This window comes from Thamnophis elegans, chromosome Z (genome assembly GCF_009769535.1).
Source record: "Thamnophis elegans isolate rThaEle1 chromosome Z, rThaEle1.pri, whole genome shotgun sequence".
NCBI classification, from domain to species: domain Eukaryota; kingdom Metazoa; phylum Chordata; class Lepidosauria; order Squamata; family Colubridae; genus Thamnophis; species Thamnophis elegans.
The window spans coordinates 123,780,190-123,802,882 of NC_045558.1; the positions used below are offsets into that span (position 1 = coordinate 123,780,190).

General features: G+C 42.4%; 1 protein-coding gene across 1 annotated transcript; it reads right to left on the bottom strand.

The window, feature by feature from the left end:
• Nucleotides 1-6,587: 6,587 nt before the first annotated feature.
• Nucleotides 6,588-22,366, bottom strand: LOC116523075 (sulfotransferase 1C2-like). The gene is made up of 8 exons (XM_032238252.1): nucleotides 22,237-22,366; nucleotides 16,188-16,353; nucleotides 14,855-14,980; nucleotides 14,570-14,667; nucleotides 12,958-13,084; nucleotides 10,781-10,875; nucleotides 8,757-8,937; nucleotides 6,588-6,967 (listed from the first exon to the last, which is right to left on the bottom strand). The coding sequence occupies exons 2-8, from the start codon at nucleotides 16,342-16,344 to the stop codon at nucleotides 6,855-6,857; spliced, it is 897 nt and encodes a 298-aa protein (XP_032094143.1). The 5' UTR covers nucleotides 16,345-16,353; nucleotides 22,237-22,366; the 3' UTR covers nucleotides 6,588-6,854.
• Between the last annotated feature and the right edge of the window lie 327 nt (nucleotides 22,367-22,693).

Genomic DNA, 22,693 nt, shown 5'->3' on the forward strand with positions numbered 1-22,693 from the left:
CCCTGTCTGTACCCCCTTCCCTGACTGAATTGTGAGCCGCCCTGAGTCCCCTTCGGGGAAAAGGGCGGCATATAAATGTAATAAATCCAATCCAATCCAATCCAAGTCCAGACCAGGGGTGTTAAACTCAATTTCATTAAGGGCTGCATCAGGGTTGTGTTTGACCTCGGGGGAGCTGGGGTGGGTGTGGCCAGCTCAACGTCACTCATGTCAGGGCACCTGTGGTGGCCCAAGCACTCTACTCCCAAGCTCCGTTTTCAGCTGCAACAGCCTCCTGTAACTCTCTGATGGCAAAAATGGAGCTCGTGAGGGTCACACGTGGCCCTCCTGAGCTCCAATTTTGTTGGCAGAGGCACCACGGGATGGTCCTTTGCTGTTTCTAGGGTGGTCCCCACGGGTGAGATATAAGCACCCCGCAGACTGGATCCGGTCCCCAGGCCTTGAGTTCGACACCGCTGGTCTAGACCCATGTCATCTCTCTTATGAGAACTGCATTAGCTGCCAATTCACTTTGGAGTCCAATTTAAGATGCTAGTTGTCACCTTTAAAACCGTAAGAGTGCCTTGGGGCCAAGTTATTTGAAGGAGTATCTTTCCCCAGTTACATGTCCAACCCATCAGAAAGGAGAGGCAAGGAATGTTATGGGTCCCCTCTCTGGTTTTGCCAACAGACGTAGGGACCCCAGGATAACATGGAGTCCATTAGGTGGTTGGTTTGATAGATTGATGTCACCTGGGGAAGTGTTGTTGGCTTTTGTACTGCAATTTTATTTTTATAAGCCCCTCAGAGTCACTATGACTGTGTGGGCGACCATATTGTGGGAAGAAAAATCCGGTTCCAAGCCGGGAGAAATCTGGAAATAAAATGAAGGCTGACTGCAAGGAAAGGTGGTGGGTTTTTGATTTGTTTTTTGTTTGTTTTGTTTCCAGAAACTTCAGTGACAGCAGCAACATATTTGGGCATACCATACCACACCATATGTGTGTGTGTGTGCGCGCGCGTGCGTGCATAAATACACACACAGCAAGGTTGTCTAAAATATGTAATTTCTAAAATGCATGAGCTAACTGTAATAAAAAGCACTATTATATGGTCTTAATGCAGGATTTGTAATGAGGTGGTATTAATGTAAATAAGAATGGAAATTCTTAATCCCATCAGCTGTAGGACCTGTGACTGAAGGTGTTTTGCTTATGGAGTAGATTGGCCCAGTCTTTCTTAATAGTTACAAAATATCCATCTCTAAAGTCTCGAGGCTTCTGTTTGAGGCTATTAAGAAAGACTGGGGCTGTTTTCTGCCTTTGTTAAGATTTTTCTCCATTTCTTCCTCTGGGGGAAATATAATAATCTACTTCTTTTAATATTCCCAAAAATATTTCATTCTTGGAGGGGAGAATACTTCCCACAGTATGAATTTCCTTAATAAATAAATTTCTGTCAGCTTTTTTCTCATCAGAGAGAAAAAAAAATAGGATTTTAAATTATGGATTTGGAGACAGTCACTAAGTGAACACTGGTACCATGGGACATAATCAACTGAGTTTCACGAATTTTAATCAATTAGCACTGGGTGTAACAACCCTGGCTGTTCTCTTGAGGCCATGACCAACGAGCAGAAACTCACATGAGGTGGTTATTTGATGCAAATGGCTGACAGACTAGGAAAAAAAGGCTTAAGAAGATGAAGGGAAATAAAAAGATCTGGCAGAAAGCGGGCATAAAATTGGTCTCAGAAATGCCCTTGCAATGTTTACAAATTGCTGCCAAGGAGGTATTGAGACTGTGGCCATTTATCCTGTCAGATTGTGAACTAAACTCAATGAAACTTTAAGGGGCTGCCACAAAGAAGAAGACGGGTCAAATTATTCTCCAAAGCACCAGAGGGCAGGAGAAGAAACGATGGTTAGAAACTAATCAAAGAGAGAAGCAATCTGGAATTAAAGAGAAACTTCCTAACAGGGGGGGACAATTAACCAGTGGAACAGCTTGCCTTCAGAAATCATGGGAACTCCATCACTGGAGGTTTTTAAGAAGAAACTAGACATCCACTTATGTGAACTAGTATAGGTTCTGCTGCTTGAGCAGGGGGCTGGACTAGAAGACCTCCAAGGTCCCTTCCAGCTCTATTCTGTTCTGCTCTATTTATTTTACTCTACTTACTCTATTCTACTCTACTACACTCTACTACACTCCACTCTAATCTACTCTACTCTACATCTAATAATTTTAACTATGGTTAATATCTCTCAAAGCTCATATAAAAGTTTTCTGCAATTGGAAACCTTTACAATAGTTTTCCAATGAGCTTTTTAAAAAAAAAAAAAAAATTCCAGTGGGGTTGATTTTCATACTGTAGTCCTTATTATTCTCATCTATAATCTCACAGAAAAAAAAGAACATTACACTACAGGGATCCATCCTTTTGTCGAATAACCCATTTAAAACTGAGGTGATGTTGCAGTTGAAGCTCCGGCCCTTCTTGCCCAAATAAAGCAAAGATCACGATGTCATGGCCTCCATCTTGCCTTAAAAAAAAAAAACAAGAACCCATGCCTGTAGGCATTGTACCCCTTATTTGCCCATTTCACTAAAGCTTAAAAAAAAAGGGGGGTCTCCATTTTAAAGAGGAACCAGCCTTTCTTAAAAATGAAAACAAATATTGAAATGGGTTCATAATCTGAAAATACTTATCCAAGGGGTTCCCTTTCCTTTAAATAAAGAGATTTGCTTTGATTGGATTGTGGAATTTTCAACCTCAGGTGATTCTAGTTGCCTAGGCAGCAGGTGGAAGACCTCCAGTTGTCTTGGCAACAAAGTATTATAAAGTCTGAGCTGCCTATTAGACTCTCCTTCCCGCTTTTTCAAAAAATAACCTTAAACAAGCCTGTTTTCTGGAGGTCATTATGGCTGGCCTTGGGAGTTCTAGGAATGGCTCTTGCAAATCATTTAACATAGGTATGTCTATTTAGTTAGCAATCAAGTTAGAATGAAAGCGGGGAACCGAAAGATTAATGGAGAATTATTGGGTGTTCTATTGTGGAAGGGAGGGACGTGGTGGCTCAGGGGCTAAGATGTTGAGCTTTTCAATTAGAAAGGTCAGCAGTTTGGCATTTTGAATCCCTATTGCCGCGTAACAGAGTGAGCTCCCATTACTTGTCCCAGCTTCTGCCAACCTAGCAGTTCGAAAGCATGTAAAAATGCAAGTAGAAAAATAGGAACCACCTTGGTGGGAAGGTAATAGCGTTCCATGCGCCTTCGGCATTTAGTCATGCCAGCCACATGACCATGGAAACGTCTTCGGACAGCGCTGGCTCTTCGGCTTTGAAACGGAAATGAGCACCGCTCCCTAGAGTCGGGAACGACTAGCACACATGTGCAAGGGGAACCTTTACCTTTACCTATTGTGGAAGGGAGAAAGTAGCAAAGGAGGAGGGCAAACCACTGTTTATATGTTCTGCAGATCTGACATGAGTTACATGCTAGTCTATAAATTATGCTGGTTTCCATGAGACAGTGACTTCTTTATGCCAAACATTAAAAACTGAAGTGCTGGGAATGTTTTGGCTTCGTTTCTTCATGTAATTTGCAAATCTGCCTAGAATAGTTTGTGACTGTGAATGAACAAATCTGGTTACTTTGACAAAATTACTTTTTAAAAAAATTATATACATAATTTCCACGCGGCCTTCCTTGTAGTTGTCATTGTAATAATCTTGAGGGATTCCTCCAGTTTCATTCTGGGCAAATGGTCAGATCTTTTCTTCTCCTACGTTGGTGTAAATGTTGGCTTGTATCTTACTTGTTTCCAAAGAGGGTTTTGTTTTTTCCCCAAATTTAATTCCAGACCTTTCCCTCAGTTGATCTTTTTTAAAGAAAAGAAAAAAGGGATGTTTTTCTGATATCCATAAATATCAAATTCAAAAGACTACTATAAACCACACTTTTATTACTAAGCCCATTTCCTCCTGCTACTAAAAAGGTTAAAGAGTTGTTTGAACAGAACAGAATTGGAAGGAACCTTGAAGGTCTTCTAGTCCAACCCCCTGCTCAGGCAGGAGATCTGACCTATATCATTCCAGACAAAAGTTTGTCTATTTGAATTCAACTCAACCCAGGCTGACTCAGCCTTAACTCTAATCCTTTGTCTCCCTCAATATATTTTTTTGTTTTACTTTCCAGCCTCACCTACAAACCTGATATTTCCTGCTTGTTTCTCATCAGAAGACCTAATCAGGTTCATCTTTGCTTAGCTTTTCAAGATTAGCCAAGATTGATTAAGTGCTTCCATTGTGCGTTGTAATATGGAGGATTTTGCCTTTTTGTCTTATGACACTATTGTGCTCTCTTTTCACCTCTCCACAGATGCAGATGCCCAAAAGCTGTCTCGAATTCCCGCAAAAGATGCAGGCAAAAAACCAGTCGTTGCCAAAAAACCAGTCGTTGCCAAAAAACCAGTCCTTGACAAAAAACCAGTCCTTGACAAAAAACCAGTCGTTGACAAAAAACCAGTCCTTGACAGAAAACCAGTCGTTGACAAAAAACCAGTCCTTGACAGAAAACCAGTCCTTGACAGAAAACCAGTCCTTGACAAAAAACCAGTCCTTGACAAAAAACCAGTCGTTGACAAAAAACCAGTCCTTGACAAAAAACCAGTCCTTGACAAAAAACCAGTCGTTGCCAAAAAAACAGTCGTTGCCAAAAAACCAGTCCTTGACACAAAACCAGTCATTGCCAAAAAACCAGAGAAATATGACCAAGAAGCACTGCCTGTGAAGAATCGCCATAGTCTTCTGCCATCTCAACCTCTGAAAACTGCCAAGGTTCAAAAGGAAAATGACCCTCCTTTTATCCCCAAGGTTGAACAGTGCTATCACCAAATCAACTGGCCACAAGCGGTGCTGCAAAAATGGGCCAACGAGAAGGCTAACCGGGAGAAGAACTTCAACCTGGTCTTCAACCAAGGACAAACCTTTAAGAATAGAAAACGAGAAGCTAAGAAAAGAAACCACGCTGAAATGGAATCGGCATCTCACTGCTCAGATGTTTAAAGAACACAGAATTATATTGGCTTTTGTTGTAAGAATATAGTCCCGATCTTACAGAATTGGTTCATTTAATTTCAGACCCATTGTTCTCAGGGTTGTGTTCACCTTTAATAAAAGCTGATGCCCCTTGAAAGGTGTTTCTGGGGCACGGATGCTTTGGTTGGAAATGTGTTTCTTTTTTTCTGTAATAAACATATAAAGCAGTCCTGGCGATGTCTCATGTCTCTTCCACGTTTCTGGCGTGCATGCGCACGCAACAATCAATTGGCCTTCTGGTGCATGCAACGGTGCCTGAAACTGGAAGAGCTGGTCTTTCATTTTCCGGCATGAGCCAGCTGATCGTCAAGCGCATATGCGCACCAGTAACTGGGAAACTAGTTAGGCAGCATGCATGTGTTCACTGGAAACCAGAAGTTCATTTTCCAATGTGCGTAAGCCCCCTGGGCAGCTCCTCTTCCAGGTTGTGGTCCAGATGAGTTCATGCTCCCTTTTGGTGCCGGAAAGTTCGCCATCATTGCTGTAGATTATTCAAACATGAAGAGTCCTAGGAAGCATGATAATTAAGCTGTGCAATCACCAAAAGGAGTGATTCTGACAATTCCAGCCTCATTAAAATACAATATGAAACTTTACATCACTGCAGACAGATTTCACCCGTAGGATGTGAGGTGGTCCAGAGATTTGTCCCCAATGGCACTGACTGGGTCCTTCATATGGTCTATAATATGTTTGCCCTTTGTTTAAAATGAAGCTAATCAAAATTAACTGAAGCAGTCAGTATATTTTTTATACATTTATTTATTTTTATTAAACAACACACTCAAAAAATAATCATCTTACATTACATCTTGTAGAAAGTGTGTCAATTGGTTATAATTAGCTTTCCGTACATCTCTTTCACAGTCATTACATTCATATCAAATGTCAAAGTTCTTAATTAGTCTTACTTTCAACATATCATAGTTCTCATTTAACTGACATTGTTTTAGTGTCCTTTTGCCTAGAATAATCCATAGTTAAAAAACACAACCACCTAATGGCATTTCATTAATTATTACAGTCATCCAAAAGCCTTAAACCTTTATAACATATTCTAAACAAAAATTAGTTGACAAAATTTCTAAGCTCTTCCCCCCCCCCCCCTCAATCACTGTTTACAATTTGTATCCAGGTTTCTTTTGTTATGGTAGCACATATGTATACCTATGTATCCCTTATCATTCCATTGTTAGTTGTTATAGTTAATATTGGTTAACAAAAAATCCTTTACTGTTTTCTTCTCATCAAACCAACATACTGAATATGTATACCTTATTGCCCTTATCAATTATTTAACATAACTATCTATAAATTGCTAAATTACTACTTACTAATTATAAAACTTAGTTACATTTTTTTTGTTAACAAATAATAATAATAATGAAATGATAAGAGTTATAGTTAACATATATATGTACTGGTTTAATATAAGGAATTTGGATATAAATTGCAAACAATGATTTGGGGGAAAAGGTTTAGAAATGTAATTAATTAATTCTTACTTTGAATATGTTAGAAATGTGTAATGTTATTGGATATATGAAAGTAGGTATTTTTTTTAAAACAATGATCAGAAATGCCAACTTATGGTCATTGTTTTTTAAACAATTTAACAAAATATAGGATCTACAGAACTAGAACAAGCGAGGCTGCAGAAAGCATGGCCTAAGATTAATCATCCAGACTTCTGCCACTGTGGAGGCTGGAGGAGGAGAACCATGTGAGACGGTGATAGCAGGAAAACAAGTGAAATGAAAATGAGGAGGATCCTTAGAGTTCCATAGTGAAAGTCAAATCAGTATCCGACATTTTTTTCCGGTAGTCTTCATCAAACCACTCATTCTGAGCCACTGTGAAGTGGTTCTTCCAGTCACCAACCATCCCTGTAAGGCAATCACACCATATAGTCTGCTTGGAAATTTTAAATGATGCTTCTTACAAGACCCTTAGAGCAGGGCTGAGTTCGCTCGTTTGTGCGCTTTGCACGCATGCACGCAGGCACAAGCTTGTGCAGTGCAATTAAAATTGTTCTGTGCATATGCAGAACTGAAAAACAAGATGGCGGCAACAATGGCGCCACTGGAGAACTGGTTTGGGGGCGTGGTTCATTGCCAGTTCCAGCAACCCAGACTACCGGTTCGCCCAAACCAGTCCGAACTGGTGGGAACCCACCACTGCCTTAGAGGTAGTCAAAAAGCAACATTGGACATTAATTTCCTCTGAACTGCAATTATCAACAAGAGATAACCACAATAAGAATACGGGTAGTCCTCCCCTTACGATCACAATGTAACCCAAAATTTCTGTTAAGTGAGATATTTGTTGTGTCCCATTTTACGGATGTTAAGTGAATCACTGCCGTTGATGAAGTTAGTCACCTGGTTGTTAAGTGAATCTGGCTTCCCCATTGACTTTGCTTGTCAGAAGGTCGCAAAAGGGGATCACATGACCTTGGGACACAACAACGGTCATAAATATGAACCAGGTGCCAAGCACCTGAATTTTGATCACATGATCATGAGGAGGCTGCAAAGGTCGTGACTGCGAAAAACATTTTTCAGTGATGTTTTAACTTTGAACGGTCAACAGTGAACTGTTGTAAGTTGATGACCTAATTGGAAGCCTTTGCAAATCCAGCCTTTCAAAGAATATTACAGGTAGTCCTCAATATATAACCATTCACTTAGTGACCATTCAAAGTTACAACAGCATTTCAAAATGTTACAACCGACGCAGCCAGCATCCCCACATTCATGTGATCAAATTTCAGTTACTTGGCATCCGGCATGTATTTACAATGGATGTAGCATCCTGGGGTCATGTAATCACCATTTATCACCTTCCCAACTAGCTTCTGGCAAGCAAAATCAATAGAGAAAGCCAAATTCATTTAAAGACTGCACAATTCACTTAACTCAGGGGTCAGCAAGCCATGGCTCTGGAGCCGCATGTGGCTCTTTCATCCCTCTGTTGCAGCTCCCTGTTGCTGGTTGGTCCCACAATTTTGAGAGAACCTTTCGATTGGGCGGGGGGGGAGCATGGTGTGCCAGGAGGAGACTCTATAGCAAAGAGTGAGTCAGCTCCACAATTGATAGGGCTTTCAGTTAGGACAGGTAGAGGAAAAAGGATGCCACACTAGGAACAGACTCTATGGTGGGGAACCGGACTTCCAGTCAGCTCCAGAATTAAATGGGGGGCTTCCGGTTAGGACCTTTGTGGCTCCCAGTGTTTTCTTATCTGTGGGAAATGGATCCAAATGGCTCTTTGAGTGTTTAAAGTGTTTAAAGTAAACCCCTAACTGCATTGATTCACTTAACAAGTGTAGCGAAAAAAGAATTTGTAAAAATTGGGTGTGACTCATTTAATAACTGCCTTGCTTAACAAAATTTTGGTCTCCATTGTGGGCATATGTCGATGACTACTTGTACATTTTATTGAGTGGTTCTTAATAATTTCATTTTTTGATTTCCTGAATGTCTAGGCCTGTTTAATGACCTATAATGTTGGGTCCCGATAAATCATCATTTATCAGTTCCTTGCACGCGTGTTCCTTGTACGCATGTTCCAAAACAAACATGCATTTTTCTAGGATTCCTCTAAAATTCTTGTAATGTAGGATACCTAAAGACAATTCACTTCTAGTGACTTGACGGGGAGTGGGAGAAAGCATACCTTTTCTCATGAATGGAGAAATAGACTGGTCCATGACGTACTGGGGTGCATTTGCTCGGTTGACCATGGGATTGTGCTTCATGACTTCGAAGGAGGTATGATGCACAATCTTGTCTAGAATTGCCACATCCAATTGCTTCCCTATAAATTGCATTATCCTCTGGATTTCATGCTTTGGGTCCTATGTGAGACAGAGCATAGCAGGGATGAATAAAAGAGAAGCAGAACAGAACGGATTCTTAGGAATTCCATAGTGAAAGTCAAGTCAATATCTGACATTTTTTCCCCAGTAGGCTTCATCAATCCGCTTATTATGAGCCACTATGAAGTCATTCTCTCAGTCACCGACCTGCAAGATAATCACACCATATAGTGTGCTTGGAAAATTGGGTAACCTAGAATGCCAGCCACCAAACCGTGACTTGTCAAAACCGCGGTCCACAGAAACGCGATCGACGAAAGCGCGCATTTGATGTCATCACAGCGCGACGAAAAAAATTAAAAATTCAAATAAAAATTAAATTAAAGCAAGCCGATTCACATAAAGGTAAGGGTTAGGGTTAGGGTTAGGGTTAGGTTAAGGGTTAGGGTTAGGGTTAGGGTTAGGGTTAGGGTTAGGGTTAGGTTAAGGGTTAGGGTTAGGGTTAGAGCGTTAGGGTTACGTTTAGCGTTAGGTTAAGGGTTAGCGTTAGGTTTAGCGTTACGTTAACGGTTAGATTTAGGGTTAGATTTAGAGTTAGGTTAAGGGTTAGGTTTAGAGTTAGGTTAAGGGTTACGTTAACGGTTAGGTTTAGGGTTAGATTTAGGGTTAGGTTAAGGGTTAGGTTTAGAGTTAGGTTTAGGGTTAGGTTTGGGGGGGTTAGGGTAAGGTTTTCGCTTTATTTTTACATTTTTCGATCACAGCACGATGTTTTCGTCACGCTGTGATGACGTCAAATGCGCGCTTTCGTCGACCGCGATTTTGTTGTCTGCGGTTTTGTGGTGGAACCCCACCAAACACCCCAAACTGATTCAAGATGTGCCATGATGACCTGACACCATATTTTTGCAACAGTTCTGCCTTTTGGCACTCCAAGAGAAACATATATGTTGGCAACCCACTAGCAACTCATCCTCATGCTAATAAAAAATACCCAGTCATAATAAGCAAATTGCAAAGTTTGGTCTATTGGTTAAGGCGCCAAGCTAGAAACCAGAAGATTGTGAGTTCTATTCCTACATTTAGGCATGGAAGCTGGCTTGGTGACTTTGGGCCAATCACCAGGAGACAGAGGCTCTTCTCCTGTCTTAGGCATGAAAGTCGGTTGGGTAAATGTGGGCGAATCACTAGGAAACAGAGAGTTCTAGTCTGGCCTTAGGCATGAAAGTTGGCTGGGTAACCTTGGGCCAATCACTAGGAAACATAGAGTTCTAGTCCCGCCTTAGGCATGAAAGTCAGCTGGATGATATTGGGCCAATCACTAGGAAATCGAGAGTTCTAATCCCACTTTAGGCATGAAAGCTGATTGGGTGACCTTGGGCCAACCATTCTCTCTCAGTCCATTTTGTCAGGCTTAGACAACAAGCCAAATGATCAATTCCTGTCCCAATCAAAAGTATATCACTCATTGATCTAAACAAAAAAAGAGGCCTGCATTTTCAGTAAAAAAACTAGGAAGAAGAAAACAATGTGCAAATCTTCAAAGCTATGACCCTGCTTACTTTAAAAAGTAGACTGAAAGAATGTCATGGCAGCATAGATCTTAACTCAAGTTCTCTAACAGTTTATTTTCACAACATTTTCCAAGCAATTGAGCAGTGTTCCTAAAAGGGGAGATTATTCATGCCTTATTAAAAAAAAATGTAATAAAATTCTAGGATTCCATAAAGAGAAAAAGAACTTTCATTTTTCACTGGATTGCATAAAAACATGAGGACAATCTACCCATCTCATCTCAACCTTGCAACCTTGCAGGAGAAGGAGCCACCTGAGGGGGGGGGGGCATGATTTTCCAGTCCATTCAGACTTTCTTTCCAGAACTCACCTTTTTAATGTCTTCATAAAAGAGATACAGGACGCGGTAAGTATCTTTTGCTTTCCACCAACCTTTTACGTGATTGTACCAAGAGCCCCAGACCACTGGAAAGATACAGAACAGAGCCATCATGTTGAGGGTGAAGATCTCAGTGAGACATACAACATTATTCTGAAATGTTTGGGGTCCCCTGCTCTTTTCCACTCAGACAGTGAAAACTTTGTAAAATGACCCCCAGTCCTATTGACATTCACCATAAGAAAGGTGGAAATGGCGTCCTTGTGGTCCACTGCATTTCTCATCATCACAGCTCAGAATTGGAAAGAGCCATTTAGGTTCCTTAAGTCCAATTTAAAAGTCAGTTTGGTGCAGTGCTTAAGGCAGCAGATAGAAACTGGGAGACGGTGAGTTCTAATCTTGCCTTAGGCATGAAAGTCAGCTGGGTGACTTTGCAAACCAATTATCAGGAGCCTGTAAGTTCCAGTCTTGCGTTAGGCATAAAGCCAGCTGGGTGAACTTGGGCCAGCCACTCCCTCTCAGCCCTGGGAAATAGGCAATGGTAGATCTCTTCCAAACTCTTGACAAGATATCTGGAGGGACTTGTGTGGGCAGTTTCCAGGAGTCAAAAAAATGACTCAAAGTCACAGTCACACACACACACCAGGGGCGGGGTCCTGCCGGCATAACTGCCGGTTTTGTGCGCATTTGCACCTAAAATGGTCTGCGCATGAACACGTTAGAAAAGGAAAAAAATTAAATTTTTGCAATGAAGATTGTTCGGCCCATGTGCAGAATTGAAAATCAAGATGGCGCCACTGCCTATAGAACCGGTTTGGGGGCATGGCAGGCTGAGTTACTACCTACTCATCCAAACTGGTCTGAACCGGTAGGAACCCACCTCTGACACACACTGACACACACACCAGAGGTGGGTTCCAAATCCTGGCGCTACCAGTTTGCTTGTGCATGCACACGTGCTCGCAACACTTCTGCGCATGCACAGAAGCGCCCTGGCAGGTGGGCAGAGCCTTCCGCCATTGCCACTACCAGTTCTCCTGAACCAGGCCGGACCAGGAGCAACCCACCACTGACATACATATCCAAGTCCAACTCACTTCTATTTGCTTGAATCCAGATTAAAGCATCCCAGATAGATGCCTAGTTAACCACTACTAGAATGGATCCAACAGAGCTGAGCTCATCTAGGCAACTGCTTCTAGAAGATAATATTTGTAGCTCAGGGTTGAGCTGAACCTTTGTTGCTCTCTGAGCTTGGTTGTTTTCTTACAAATGTTTCATTACCCAACTAGATAAAAAAGTAATTTGCAAATCCTTCCTCCTCCTAGCACTGATGAGATTATCTAGTTGGGTAATGAAACGTCTCCAAGGAAACAACCAAGAGAGCACTAAGGATCCCACAACTGCTTCTGCCATCATCAACCTGCCTTCGCTGCAGATGCAGATTTTCCCTCTAACATTCAAGTGCAATTTATTTTCTTGTAATGTATGGCTTTCTAATAATACGCCTAATAAATATTTCCCGCAAGGAATCTGCTCTTTACCATTGTAGGAAGCCCTTCCCCTCCCCAGATTAAAATATTATTTATTTTTAATATTAAGAGAGGCAGGATAGAATATTTCCCCAAAGGAGAAATGGAGAAACATGTTCTTAAAGGCAGAAAGCAGCCCCTGTCTTTCTTAATAACCTCAAGCAGAAGCCTTAAGTCTTTAGAGGTGGATATTTTGTATCTATTAAGAAAGACTGGGCCAATCTATTCATAAACAAAATGCACAGAAGGTTGGAGCTGATGAGATTAAAGTCTACATACCCCCATCTAAATTCTAAGGACAGGACAGGCTGTTTAGGACATAATAGGATTTACCCAGCACCATTAGTAAAAGACACAAAACTCGCTACATTGCACAACCCCCTGGAGTATCTCAAACTCAAAACTCCAGAATCCTATAAAGATCCATTAGCCATTTTGTCAGCCACCCCAGAAACATTGCTGTTGTCTGGAAACTAAATAAATCTTCCCTTGCAGTCAGCCTCCATTTTATTTCGAGGGCCTTTCCTGCCTGTCTTGGAACCGGACTAGATGTTTCTTCCTACACTTTACTGAAAAATCCCCACCTCCCAATGACCTGTTCCTTTCAGAAAATTGAGAAATGGGTGCTTGACTCACCTTTGCCTGCCATGAAAATCTCCAAATATTCCTCCCATGTTCCAGGATCGGGTAACATTTTGTTCATTCTTTGGAAATGGAAATAGGACACCAGGCAATCCTTGGGATTCCTTGCCATGTAAATGAACTGAGGCGAAGCAGCAGCAGAAGAAGAAACAATCCCGGATGAAACAATAAATAAAAAAAGCATGTGCTTGCAGCAACGTGTCTCAATCTTGGCAGCTTTGAGATATACGGACTTCAACTCCCAGAATTCTGGCTGGGGAATTCTGGGAGTTGAAGTCCACACGTCTTAAAGCTGCCAAGGTTGAGAGACACTAGCATCAAGGAAAGGAGGGCACCCCAGAAGGTTCCTCCATATTGCTATTATGTCTTTAACCCTTTCACTGTGACGCTCAACTCTAGTTTTCAACACTGATTGAGTGTTAAAGTCAGTTAAGCAATGGAAGGGTCAAGGAACTCATTGTTGACCTCTGTTTAGGGCATCATTTGGCCTTAATCCGGTCACGACAAAAATCTGTTTTCATGTGATAGCCGGAGGTGGTTTTCAGCCGGTTCGAATCGGTTCTGGCATACCGGTAGCAGAAATTTTGAGTAGTTCGGAGAACCGGCAAATACTACCTCTCGCTGGCCCTGCCCCCCCACCCCTAACGTTCCTATCCATATATTCCCTTATTTTTTTTAGCTCAGCTGATTTGCGCAACAGAGTGTATTTCTGCTGAGCTAAAAAACAGCTCAGCTCACCAGTGCTGACATCAAGGTGGTCTTTGAACACTGTGCGCTCGTGCAAAGCGCTCTCTCATAGCACCAATAGGAAAGGATTTGGAATCCCACCACTGGTGATAGCAAATAAGAGATGTATTCCCCCACTCCCCAAAGGTATACGATTGTCAATGTAGGTAAGAAGAATTTCACTCCATTCAGACAAACAAACCAGAATGTGGAGGGATCACTCCACTTAGAGCCCAGCCTACTTCTCTCTCTCTCTCTCTCTCTCTCTCTCTCCCTCCCTCCCTCCCTCCCTCTCCCTCTCCCTCTCTCACACACACACATTGTGGCGTGGGCCTAAGGTAGGAGCAACCAGGATATATGCTGTCTTGAGGTAGGAGATAAATCTAACAAATAATGGCAATATGTATGACCCTCTTCATATTTACCATATTTTTTGGACTATAAGATGCACCTGAGTATAAGACGCATCAAGATTTTGAAGAGGTAAATTTAAAAAAAAGGTTTTGCACTCTGCAGGGCTCCCAAACCCTCTACATGCCTCATTTATTTGTGAAAAATGCGACATGCAGAAAGTTTGAGAGGCCTGCAAAGTGCTCCTGGGGGCTGGGGGGGGCAAAAACAAGCAAAAAATGGCTCTTTTTTGTTGGTTTTTGCCCTCCCCAGCTGCCGGGACACTTTGCAGGGCTTCCAACCGCTCTGCACATCCATTTTTGTGAAGGGGCAGGGCTTTAGGAGGCCAAAAATGCTCTCTTCAGTGGATAAGACGCACCCAGATTTTCAACCTCTTTTTTTGGAGAAAAGGTGCATCTTGTACTTCGAAAAAATACGGTAATTTTATTTTGAGATCTTCTGGAGAAGGTTTGGCCGCAACAAGAAATACCTTGCAGTTCTCTGCCCAGAAGGACTTAGGGAGCAGCTGGGCAGGAAGGTGAGTCTTGAGGGTCCTTGGAGATGGCATCATGTCAGCTTGATCCACTCCTGCTTAAAGGACACAGAAGACCAAAAGGGTGAGAATCCATATTTGGACCTGAATGGATGGTCAAGGCATGTCTGGGGACTATACTTTTATAGTTTGGCTGAGGATCTGTGGTTGGACATCTTCAGCTACTCCCCATGTTCTGCTAAACAATTGCTCCCAGACTTTTGGGTAGAAAAGGCAGGCTACCCGAGGTGTGGAATGGCCTTGTCCATTCAATGAATGGGTGTCGTTGATGCACGGGGCCTCTCTGGCATTTCTCCAGATCACCTTCTTGTTGGATCATATCCACTATCTCTTGTATCCAAGTGGTACCTAAGGGGAGAGAGAGATTGAGAGATCAACATTCATCTATTCTGTGCTACGCATAAGCGATCTACTATGTCTCTAGGCCAGAAGTGGTATTCTGCCGGTTCTGACCGGTTTGCCCAAACCAGTAGCGGAAATCGCGGATGGCCCCGCCCACCTGTCCAAAAACTACGGCATCCCATTTAGGCCTTTTTTTAAGGCAAAGGGCATTCGCAGAAGGTGGAGCTCATGCGCGGATGCTGACATTTGCGAACTGGTAGGGAAGGTAAAGGAACACCACCCTTGCTCAAGACCCTCAAAAAAAGCCAATGTCTGCGATTACAAACTTTTTCATAATTTGCAGGTTTGTTCTCACTTCCGCCAGCCCCCAAATGGTGAAAGGAATTATGCAAATCAAGAAACCTTCTCTTTCATCACCCTCAGAAAGATTTCGCAAAGCATCACAGGATCAATTTCAGCTTAGCTAGGAAAGGTTGGGAATTGGATTGTGCAAAGGATCACCAAACCAGATTAAATTCTTTCTGACAATGCAAGATCATTCTTCAAAATCTAATGGCCATCCCAGAGAGCTGAACGGACTCTCTTGAAAAACAGAACAGAATTATACTGGATCAGTAATGGGATCTGTCAAAAGCCATGAGGAGTTTACTTTCCTCTATAACTGTGATGGCGAACTTATGGCACGTGTGCCACAGGTGTCACGCAGAGCTCTCTCTGCGGGCATGTCAACCGTTCACCCTTGCCCAGCTCCACCACGCAGGTGCGCATGCCTCCCAACAGCCACCTGATCTTTGGGTCTCTGCTGCGCATGTGCAGTGGTAGGGCACATGTGGGGATGCGCATGCATGGGAGGGTGCTCGCATTGCATTTTGGGGACTCACGCAGTGCCCCCATGCCCTGTTTTGGGACAGGAAGACCTCCTGCACCAACCTGGAAGCAAAAAATGGGCGGGGGAGTGGGGCGCATGCGTAGAGTGGGAGAGTGCAGAGGCTCGTGCATACAGGCGTGCATGTGGGGGTTGCGCATGCATGCATGGGTGTCATGCAGGCATGCATGAGGGTGGGGCGCACAGGGGGTCACAAGCACATTATATTATGGTTTCAGGCATGCACACGCTTTTGGCACGAGATGATAAAAAGGTTAGCCAAGGTATAGGTACCTTGGGTATTATATACTCACAAATTGGACATGACTTTACCCCTAGATTCTTTACCTGATTTTGGGTAAGTACAAAGAAGTATGTCATCTGGCTTGGCTTGGAAGCGCTGGATCCGGTCCCACTCATTACAAGTGCTTTTTTGCAAGGGAATCCCTTCCACCTCACCTAGTCCAGGGCAGGTGTCTGATGTGGGATCTTTTCCTTGCTCCATGGATCTTAGCTATGACAAATGGACAAGGCAGGGAAGAAAATCCGGGTAAAACAAACAAATTCTTTCCTGGAGATCTTCAAACCTTCTCTAATGAATCCTTCATAAGCAGGGTGTTAGACAAGATCACCTATCCAATTCTATGATTTGGTGTTATTGGGGAAACTACTAGTAAAAATCTTCATTTAACAGACTTCATTTTAATGGATTTCATATCTAAAGGAAAAATCTTTCTTTGCATTTAGTAATCATCCCTATTTAGTGGGCGAAGTTCACTAAATTCAATTCAGTCCAGATTATTTATAATTTATATAATTATGTAGTGTTGTTATATATATGAATAGAGTGGTGCGGTGGCCTCAAGGTGGAGCTCTCGCCTCACGATCAGGAGGCTGTGAGTTCTATTCTTGGTAGAGGCAGATATTTCTCTCTCTGGGCACATGAAAATATATCTGCCGAGGGAGGGGCTGACGTCGCTACAACACGACATGCAATTTTGGAGCTCCAGGATTGCTGTCAATATCTCTGCTGCTGGACGGTCCTTTTGGACCTAAACCGTCCCGTAGAGACGGTGATAGAGAAGGGCACGTCCTGCTGATCTCAGAGGCATTGCAAAGGCCCTGATCGATCCAGGAGAAGCTCTTTTTCCAGCTACAAGAGAAGCAGCCATTGAAGCTGCAGAAGGTTGGGACATCCTATGAACGAAAAGAAAGCAGGAAAGAGAGAGTTTCGAAATGGTGAGAAAAATCTCTGCTATTAGAGAACCCAAAAAGATTTAGAGTAAAATAAAGATTGAAGACAGAAGAGAGTAAGCGGTGAATTAAGCCTGTATTAAAATTAGTGTGTTATCTATTTTTCCTTAACTTCATTTTTTAAATGGATGGAATTCTTACAAATCCTCTTACTTTTTAAATTGCACTGGTCTCTTTTTTCCTTCTTCTTCTATTTTTCCTCACTTTTTGTATCTGTGGATCAAGAATCTGTTTCTTTTCAACGCTCGGTTGGATTTTAAAGTCCTTAATTTTGTTTGAAAGGAACAGTAGGAAGAGCATAATTTGTTTATACAGGTGCTCTTTTGGAGTACTATCAGTAGCTGGACTGGAGTAAAGAGAAATCCTTGACTTGAAAGATTATAGTGAATTTGTTTGAAACCTAACAATAAGTCTTGGATGTTTTAATGGCAGTGTTTACAACCTATGATGCTAGCCAAGGTTTCAAAACTACACATCATTCAGGTGCTTTGTTTGTATTACAAGATTTTTTTCTGATTAATCCTCCTTTTGGGGGCAAATTGTCTTAAATTCGGGGTATTGTGGTCTGTCTATAAGACAAATGTGGTAACGATCTTACCTAATCTCTTCTCCTCTTTCATTTCCTTTTAAAATAAAATGATTGACTGCTAGAACTATCAATCACAGCATGTGCAGAAGTTCCTACTTCCAGTGTTTTGGAAAGAAGGGGGAACTGAGAGGAAAGGGATTTGGGAAATAAATATGGAAGAAGGACTGAAGGAAGCTTGGAGTCCCAACCCTCAGGCCTCCATCTCTGCAGACAGAGGCTGAATCCTCTTTGGATTCTTATATCGGTAGTCCTCGCTTAACACCTACAATTGTCATGTATTGCCTGCATCTTCATGCTTCTGTTTGTTGGAAACCAGCTGTGCACAAATAGGGAACATGTGTCTCCACGATACAGCAGTGGTGGTCATAAGTGCAAGGACTGATCATAAGTTACTTTTTTTCCAGCAATGTTGTAACTTCGAGGAATTGCTAAACAGCACAGTCATTAAACGAGGATGGCTTGTAGCGTCCTCTGGATTCTCTCTAACTTGCGAGGCTGGCAAAATGGATATGATAATGTGTGCCATTTTTAGGCTGCTTTTGGTGGGTTGAAACTTTAGGGCCGTGATGGTGGACTTATGGTATCTGTGCCAAAGATGGCATCTAGAGCTCTCTCTGCGGGGACGCCAGCCATTTCCCCAGCCCAACTCCCCTGTGCATGCATATGTGCCTCCCCCTGGCCAGCTGGCCTTCGGATCTCTGCTGCACAGGCATGTGGACAGGACACATGCAAAGGGTGCATGGATGCATGCATGTGTGCGTGCATGCGTGGGAGAGTGCTTGGATTGCATTTTGGGGGCTCGCGTAGCACACCTGGACTCTGTTTTGCCTTCCAGGTTAGTGCAGGAGGCTTTCCAGGCCCAAAATGAAGCATGCGCGAGCCCCGGTTCTCCCTTTTGGGCCTGGAAGGCCTCCTGCACCAACATGGAAGCAAAAAATGGGCAGGGGAGCATGAAGGGGGGTCTCAGGTGCATGCGTGGGGTGTCGTGCATGGATGTACGGGGTTAGGGTGCATGGGGATGTAGAGTGCGCATTGCATTATGCCTGCGGGCACACACACTTTCTGCACGAGACAACAAAAAGGTTAGCTATCACTGCTTTGGGGGATTGAAGTGCCTTCGATTTTGAAATTAATTACAGGTAGTCCTTGACTTACAATAGTTCACTTAGTGATCATTCAAAGTTACAACGGCACTAAAAACGTGACGTGACCACTTTTCATAGTTACAACTTTTGCAGCATCCCCATAATCATATGACCAAAATTCCAGTACTTAGCAACTGGTTCACATTTATGACCTTTGCTGCATCCCGGGGTCACGTTGTCCCCTTTTGTGACCTCCTGACAAGCAAAGTCAATGGGGAAGCCAGATTCACTTAACAACCAAGTTACTAACTTATGAACTACAGTAATTCACTTAACAATGGTGGCAAGAAAAGTTGTAAAACGGGGCAAAACTCACTTGACAATTGTCTCATTTAACAACAAAAATTCTGGCCCAATTATGCTCGTAAGTCAAGGACTACCTGTAAATGCCTTTTAGGCTCATGCGTGAAGTAGTAATTTGCAAAGAACGCAAATTGCTTGCAAATACCTTTCAGAGTAATTTGCAAATTGTACATGCTTGCAAATAACTTTCCTTACATATACCAGCTACAACACATGTGTTGTTACTCACCCAGGGTTAACGAGGAAAAAAGTACCAGTTTTGAAAGTCTCTCAAGACATTGAGCAAAAGTCTGAATCTCAAATCTCAAATCTTTACCCCTGTTGCATGACTGTAGTATCATTATTACCATTTTTACTGTCTTTATTGTCCCCACATATTGGAATCATTATGATTATTATTATCCTGTTGCTTTCCATGTATGGGGAGCTTCTGCGCCGGAGGCAAATTCCTTGTGTGTTTAATCATATTCAGCCAGTTTTCTAATTATAAATTCTTTCTCCACTCCTTTGGGAAATGTTCAGTCTCCCTAAGTCAATAACTTTCAAGATATCCATGTACTTTTTAATCTTAAATGTACATATGCATATTTCTACCTTTGTTTTTTTTTCTGTTTTATCTCAAGCACTCCTTGTTATTGACTCTCCTTTGTGAATAAATAATTATTGATTGATATGTCTAGAAAGTCCCTCCCATCTAAGTTACATTTAATTTATTGGCAATTTCAGTTTAGTTGGGTATGTTTTAGTACAACTGTTGGCTGATTTTCCATCACAGGAGAGCTGTGTTAGTCTAATGTTGCAAAATCATCAATCAATCAATATCAATCAATCAATCAAAACTCAGAAACAGCTTGGTAGCACCTTTTCCAGCGAACATATATATTTTTATTAAAAGGCACTCCTATGAACAGAATGTGTCCCTTGTTCTAGTGGAATTTCCAAATATCACTCAACAGAGGTTATATCAAGAATGGATAAATTTTGGATCAAGAATTAACCTCGACTGCTCTTTGATCAAATCATGTCATATTGCCCAGAATCAGCTACATGTTATTGCACTAACATATTAATTACTGCATCATTCAGAGTTGGAAAGTTTATGGGAATTGTAATGTAAGCTCAACTAGTTTAGCATTTTTTTAAACAATAAGGAGGGGAAAAAAACCCTATTGTCTCAAAAATGGGAGAAAAGGAAGATTGCAGCCCTAGAGGTGGCATTCAGCCAGTTCTGACAGATTCTGGAAAACCGGTAGTGGAAATTTTGAGTAGTTCAGAGAACTGGCAAATAGGCCCGCTGTCTCCCAGCCGATCTTCTTTTGTTGCCCTGAACAGGAGAACAGGGCTGAAAAGCAGGTTAGTGGGATGGGGAGGGAATGGGATTTTGCAGTATCCTTCCCCTACAAAGTAACGCCTACAGAACCGGTAGTAAAAAAATTTCAATCCCACCACTGCCTAGCACTGTGTCCTTCAACCAGCAGAGGGCTGCTCTCCTCTGACTTAGGAAAAGCCTAACCAACAATCAATTATATTTAGAACATAATAACAGAGTTGGAAAAGACCTTGGAATTCTTCTAGTCCAACCCCCTGCTTAGGCAGGAAACCCTATATAATTTCAGACAAATGGTTATCCAATCTCTTCTTAAAAACCTTCCAGTGTTGGAGCATTTACAATTTCTGGAGGCATGTTGTTCCACTGATTAATTGTTCTAACAGTCAGGAAATTTATCCTTAGTTTACAGATAAATTCACATATATATTTCCACATAAAGTTTGCACCTTTTCTCTATGCTCAAAATATTTCCATAGCTCCCCCCACATCTTTTAGAACAGGACAATGGAGCAGTGCAACAGAATTGGAAGGGACCTTGGAGGTCTTCTAGTCGAACCCTCTGTTCAAGCCGGAGACCACATATCATTTCGGACAAATGGTTATCCAATCTCTTCTTAAAAACCTCCAATGTTGGAGCACCACAATTGGATTTTCCATTATTTCTCCTAAAGAGTCAACCTCTGTAGAACCAATTGGAATGTGATCATAGCTATCAGGTAAAATCCATGAAATTACCAGGAGTCACAGAGTCAGAGACTTTCTGTTGTGTATTGGGATGTTTTTTGCCCTCCAGAGGCTTCAGGAAAGCTTTCTAAAGCCTCCGGATGGCGAAAAATGGTCCTACAGGCAAACCAGAAGTTGACTCCCAAACTTCCGGGTTGCCTGTAAGGCTGTTTTTTGCCCTCCAGAGGGCTTCCGGGGGCAGGGGTGGGGGAGGCTGTTTTTGTCCTCCCCCGGGCTCCTAGAAAGCCTCTGGAGCCTGGGAGGGCGATAAACAGGTCCACCACATGCCAAAAGCGGAGGGGGGAGGGAGAGTGGGGGTCATGCACATATGCGCGTGCAGGAAGGTCATGCCCATAGAATTATGGGTGTGGCCATGCCCACGCATAAACCCCCCCCCCCTGTGCTCCCTCCGCTTTTGGCACGCGATGGGAAAAGGTTTAGCCATCCCTGTCCTATACCATTTCAGATCGGTGGTTGTCCGGTCTCTTCTTAAAAGCCTCCAGTGATGAAGCCCCTAGAACTTCTGAAGGCACGCCGTTCCATTGGTTACATGTCTTCACTGTTAGGAAGTTCCTCCTTAATTCCAAATTGCTCTCTTCTTGATTAGTTTCCATCCACTGTTTCTTCTCCTGCCCACAGGACAATAAGTTGAAACTCCACCCTCCCCTCATTTTTATGGCAGCCCCTCAAATACTGGAATACTGCTATCATGTCACCCCTAGTCCTTTAGGTCTCTTATAGTATTGTGAAGCTTCCACTTAGTAGATTTCAATATGTCTTACCTACTTCATCTTTGGTTGACTATTGTCCCAACTCAGTATGAAGCAACAGAGAAAAACTCTACAATCTTTCCTGCAATGCAGTTCAGCGTCTATGGAAATTTTCTAATCATCCAGCTCCCAAAGGTTTTTTTTTTTTTAATCCAAAGGGCAACTGAACTTGATTTTTTTTTTTTTGGAAAATGTTTTTACTTCTCATCCAAGAAGCTCCTTTAGTTTAGTTTGCAAAAGCATAACTCTTCAGTTAAAATAAAACCTGGAGACATGGACTTACCTGACCTTTTCTGACAACCGAACAGAATCACTTGGAATGGGTACCTGCTCAGGTGCTGCTTCCGCCGCCCAACGTGATGTGGTCAGCAAAAGGCAATCATATTTTTAGCATCCAAGCAAGCTCCTTCTTAAAGGAGCTGGTATCTGGTTCCAAAGTCCATTTTGTTTCAACTGTTTAACCAGTGAAATGGTAATGATTATCTCAATAGGCTTGTGGAAAAAGTGGAGCCTACATAAGCCACGTTTTCATGGCAGACTGAGATTTATTTTATTTCTTTAAATCCTGCTTTTATTATTTTCATAATAAAACTCAGGGCAGTGAACATAGCTAATGCTTCTTCTTCCTCCTGTTCTTCCCACAATGAACCACCCTGTGAGGTGGGTTGGGCTGAGAGAGAAAAACAGCCAGTCCTCAACTTACAGTAGTTCATTTAGTGACCATTTGATGATGGTGGTGC

Bases quoted from the DNA above. Each gene is read 5' to 3' on its own strand.
- LOC116523075 (XM_032238252.1), bottom strand. From the start codon at position 16,344: ATGGAGCAAGGAAAAGATCCCACATCAGACACCTGCCCTGGACTAGGT. The intron at 14,668-14,854 runs GTAGCCTGCCTT...TCCTTTAAGCAG, and splicing joins AAGGCCATTCCACACCTCGG to GAGTGGATCAAGCTGACATG. The intron at 8,938-10,780 runs GTGAGTTCTGGA...TGTCTCACATAG, and splicing joins TTTATGAAGACATTAAAAAG to GACCCAAAGCATGAAATCCA.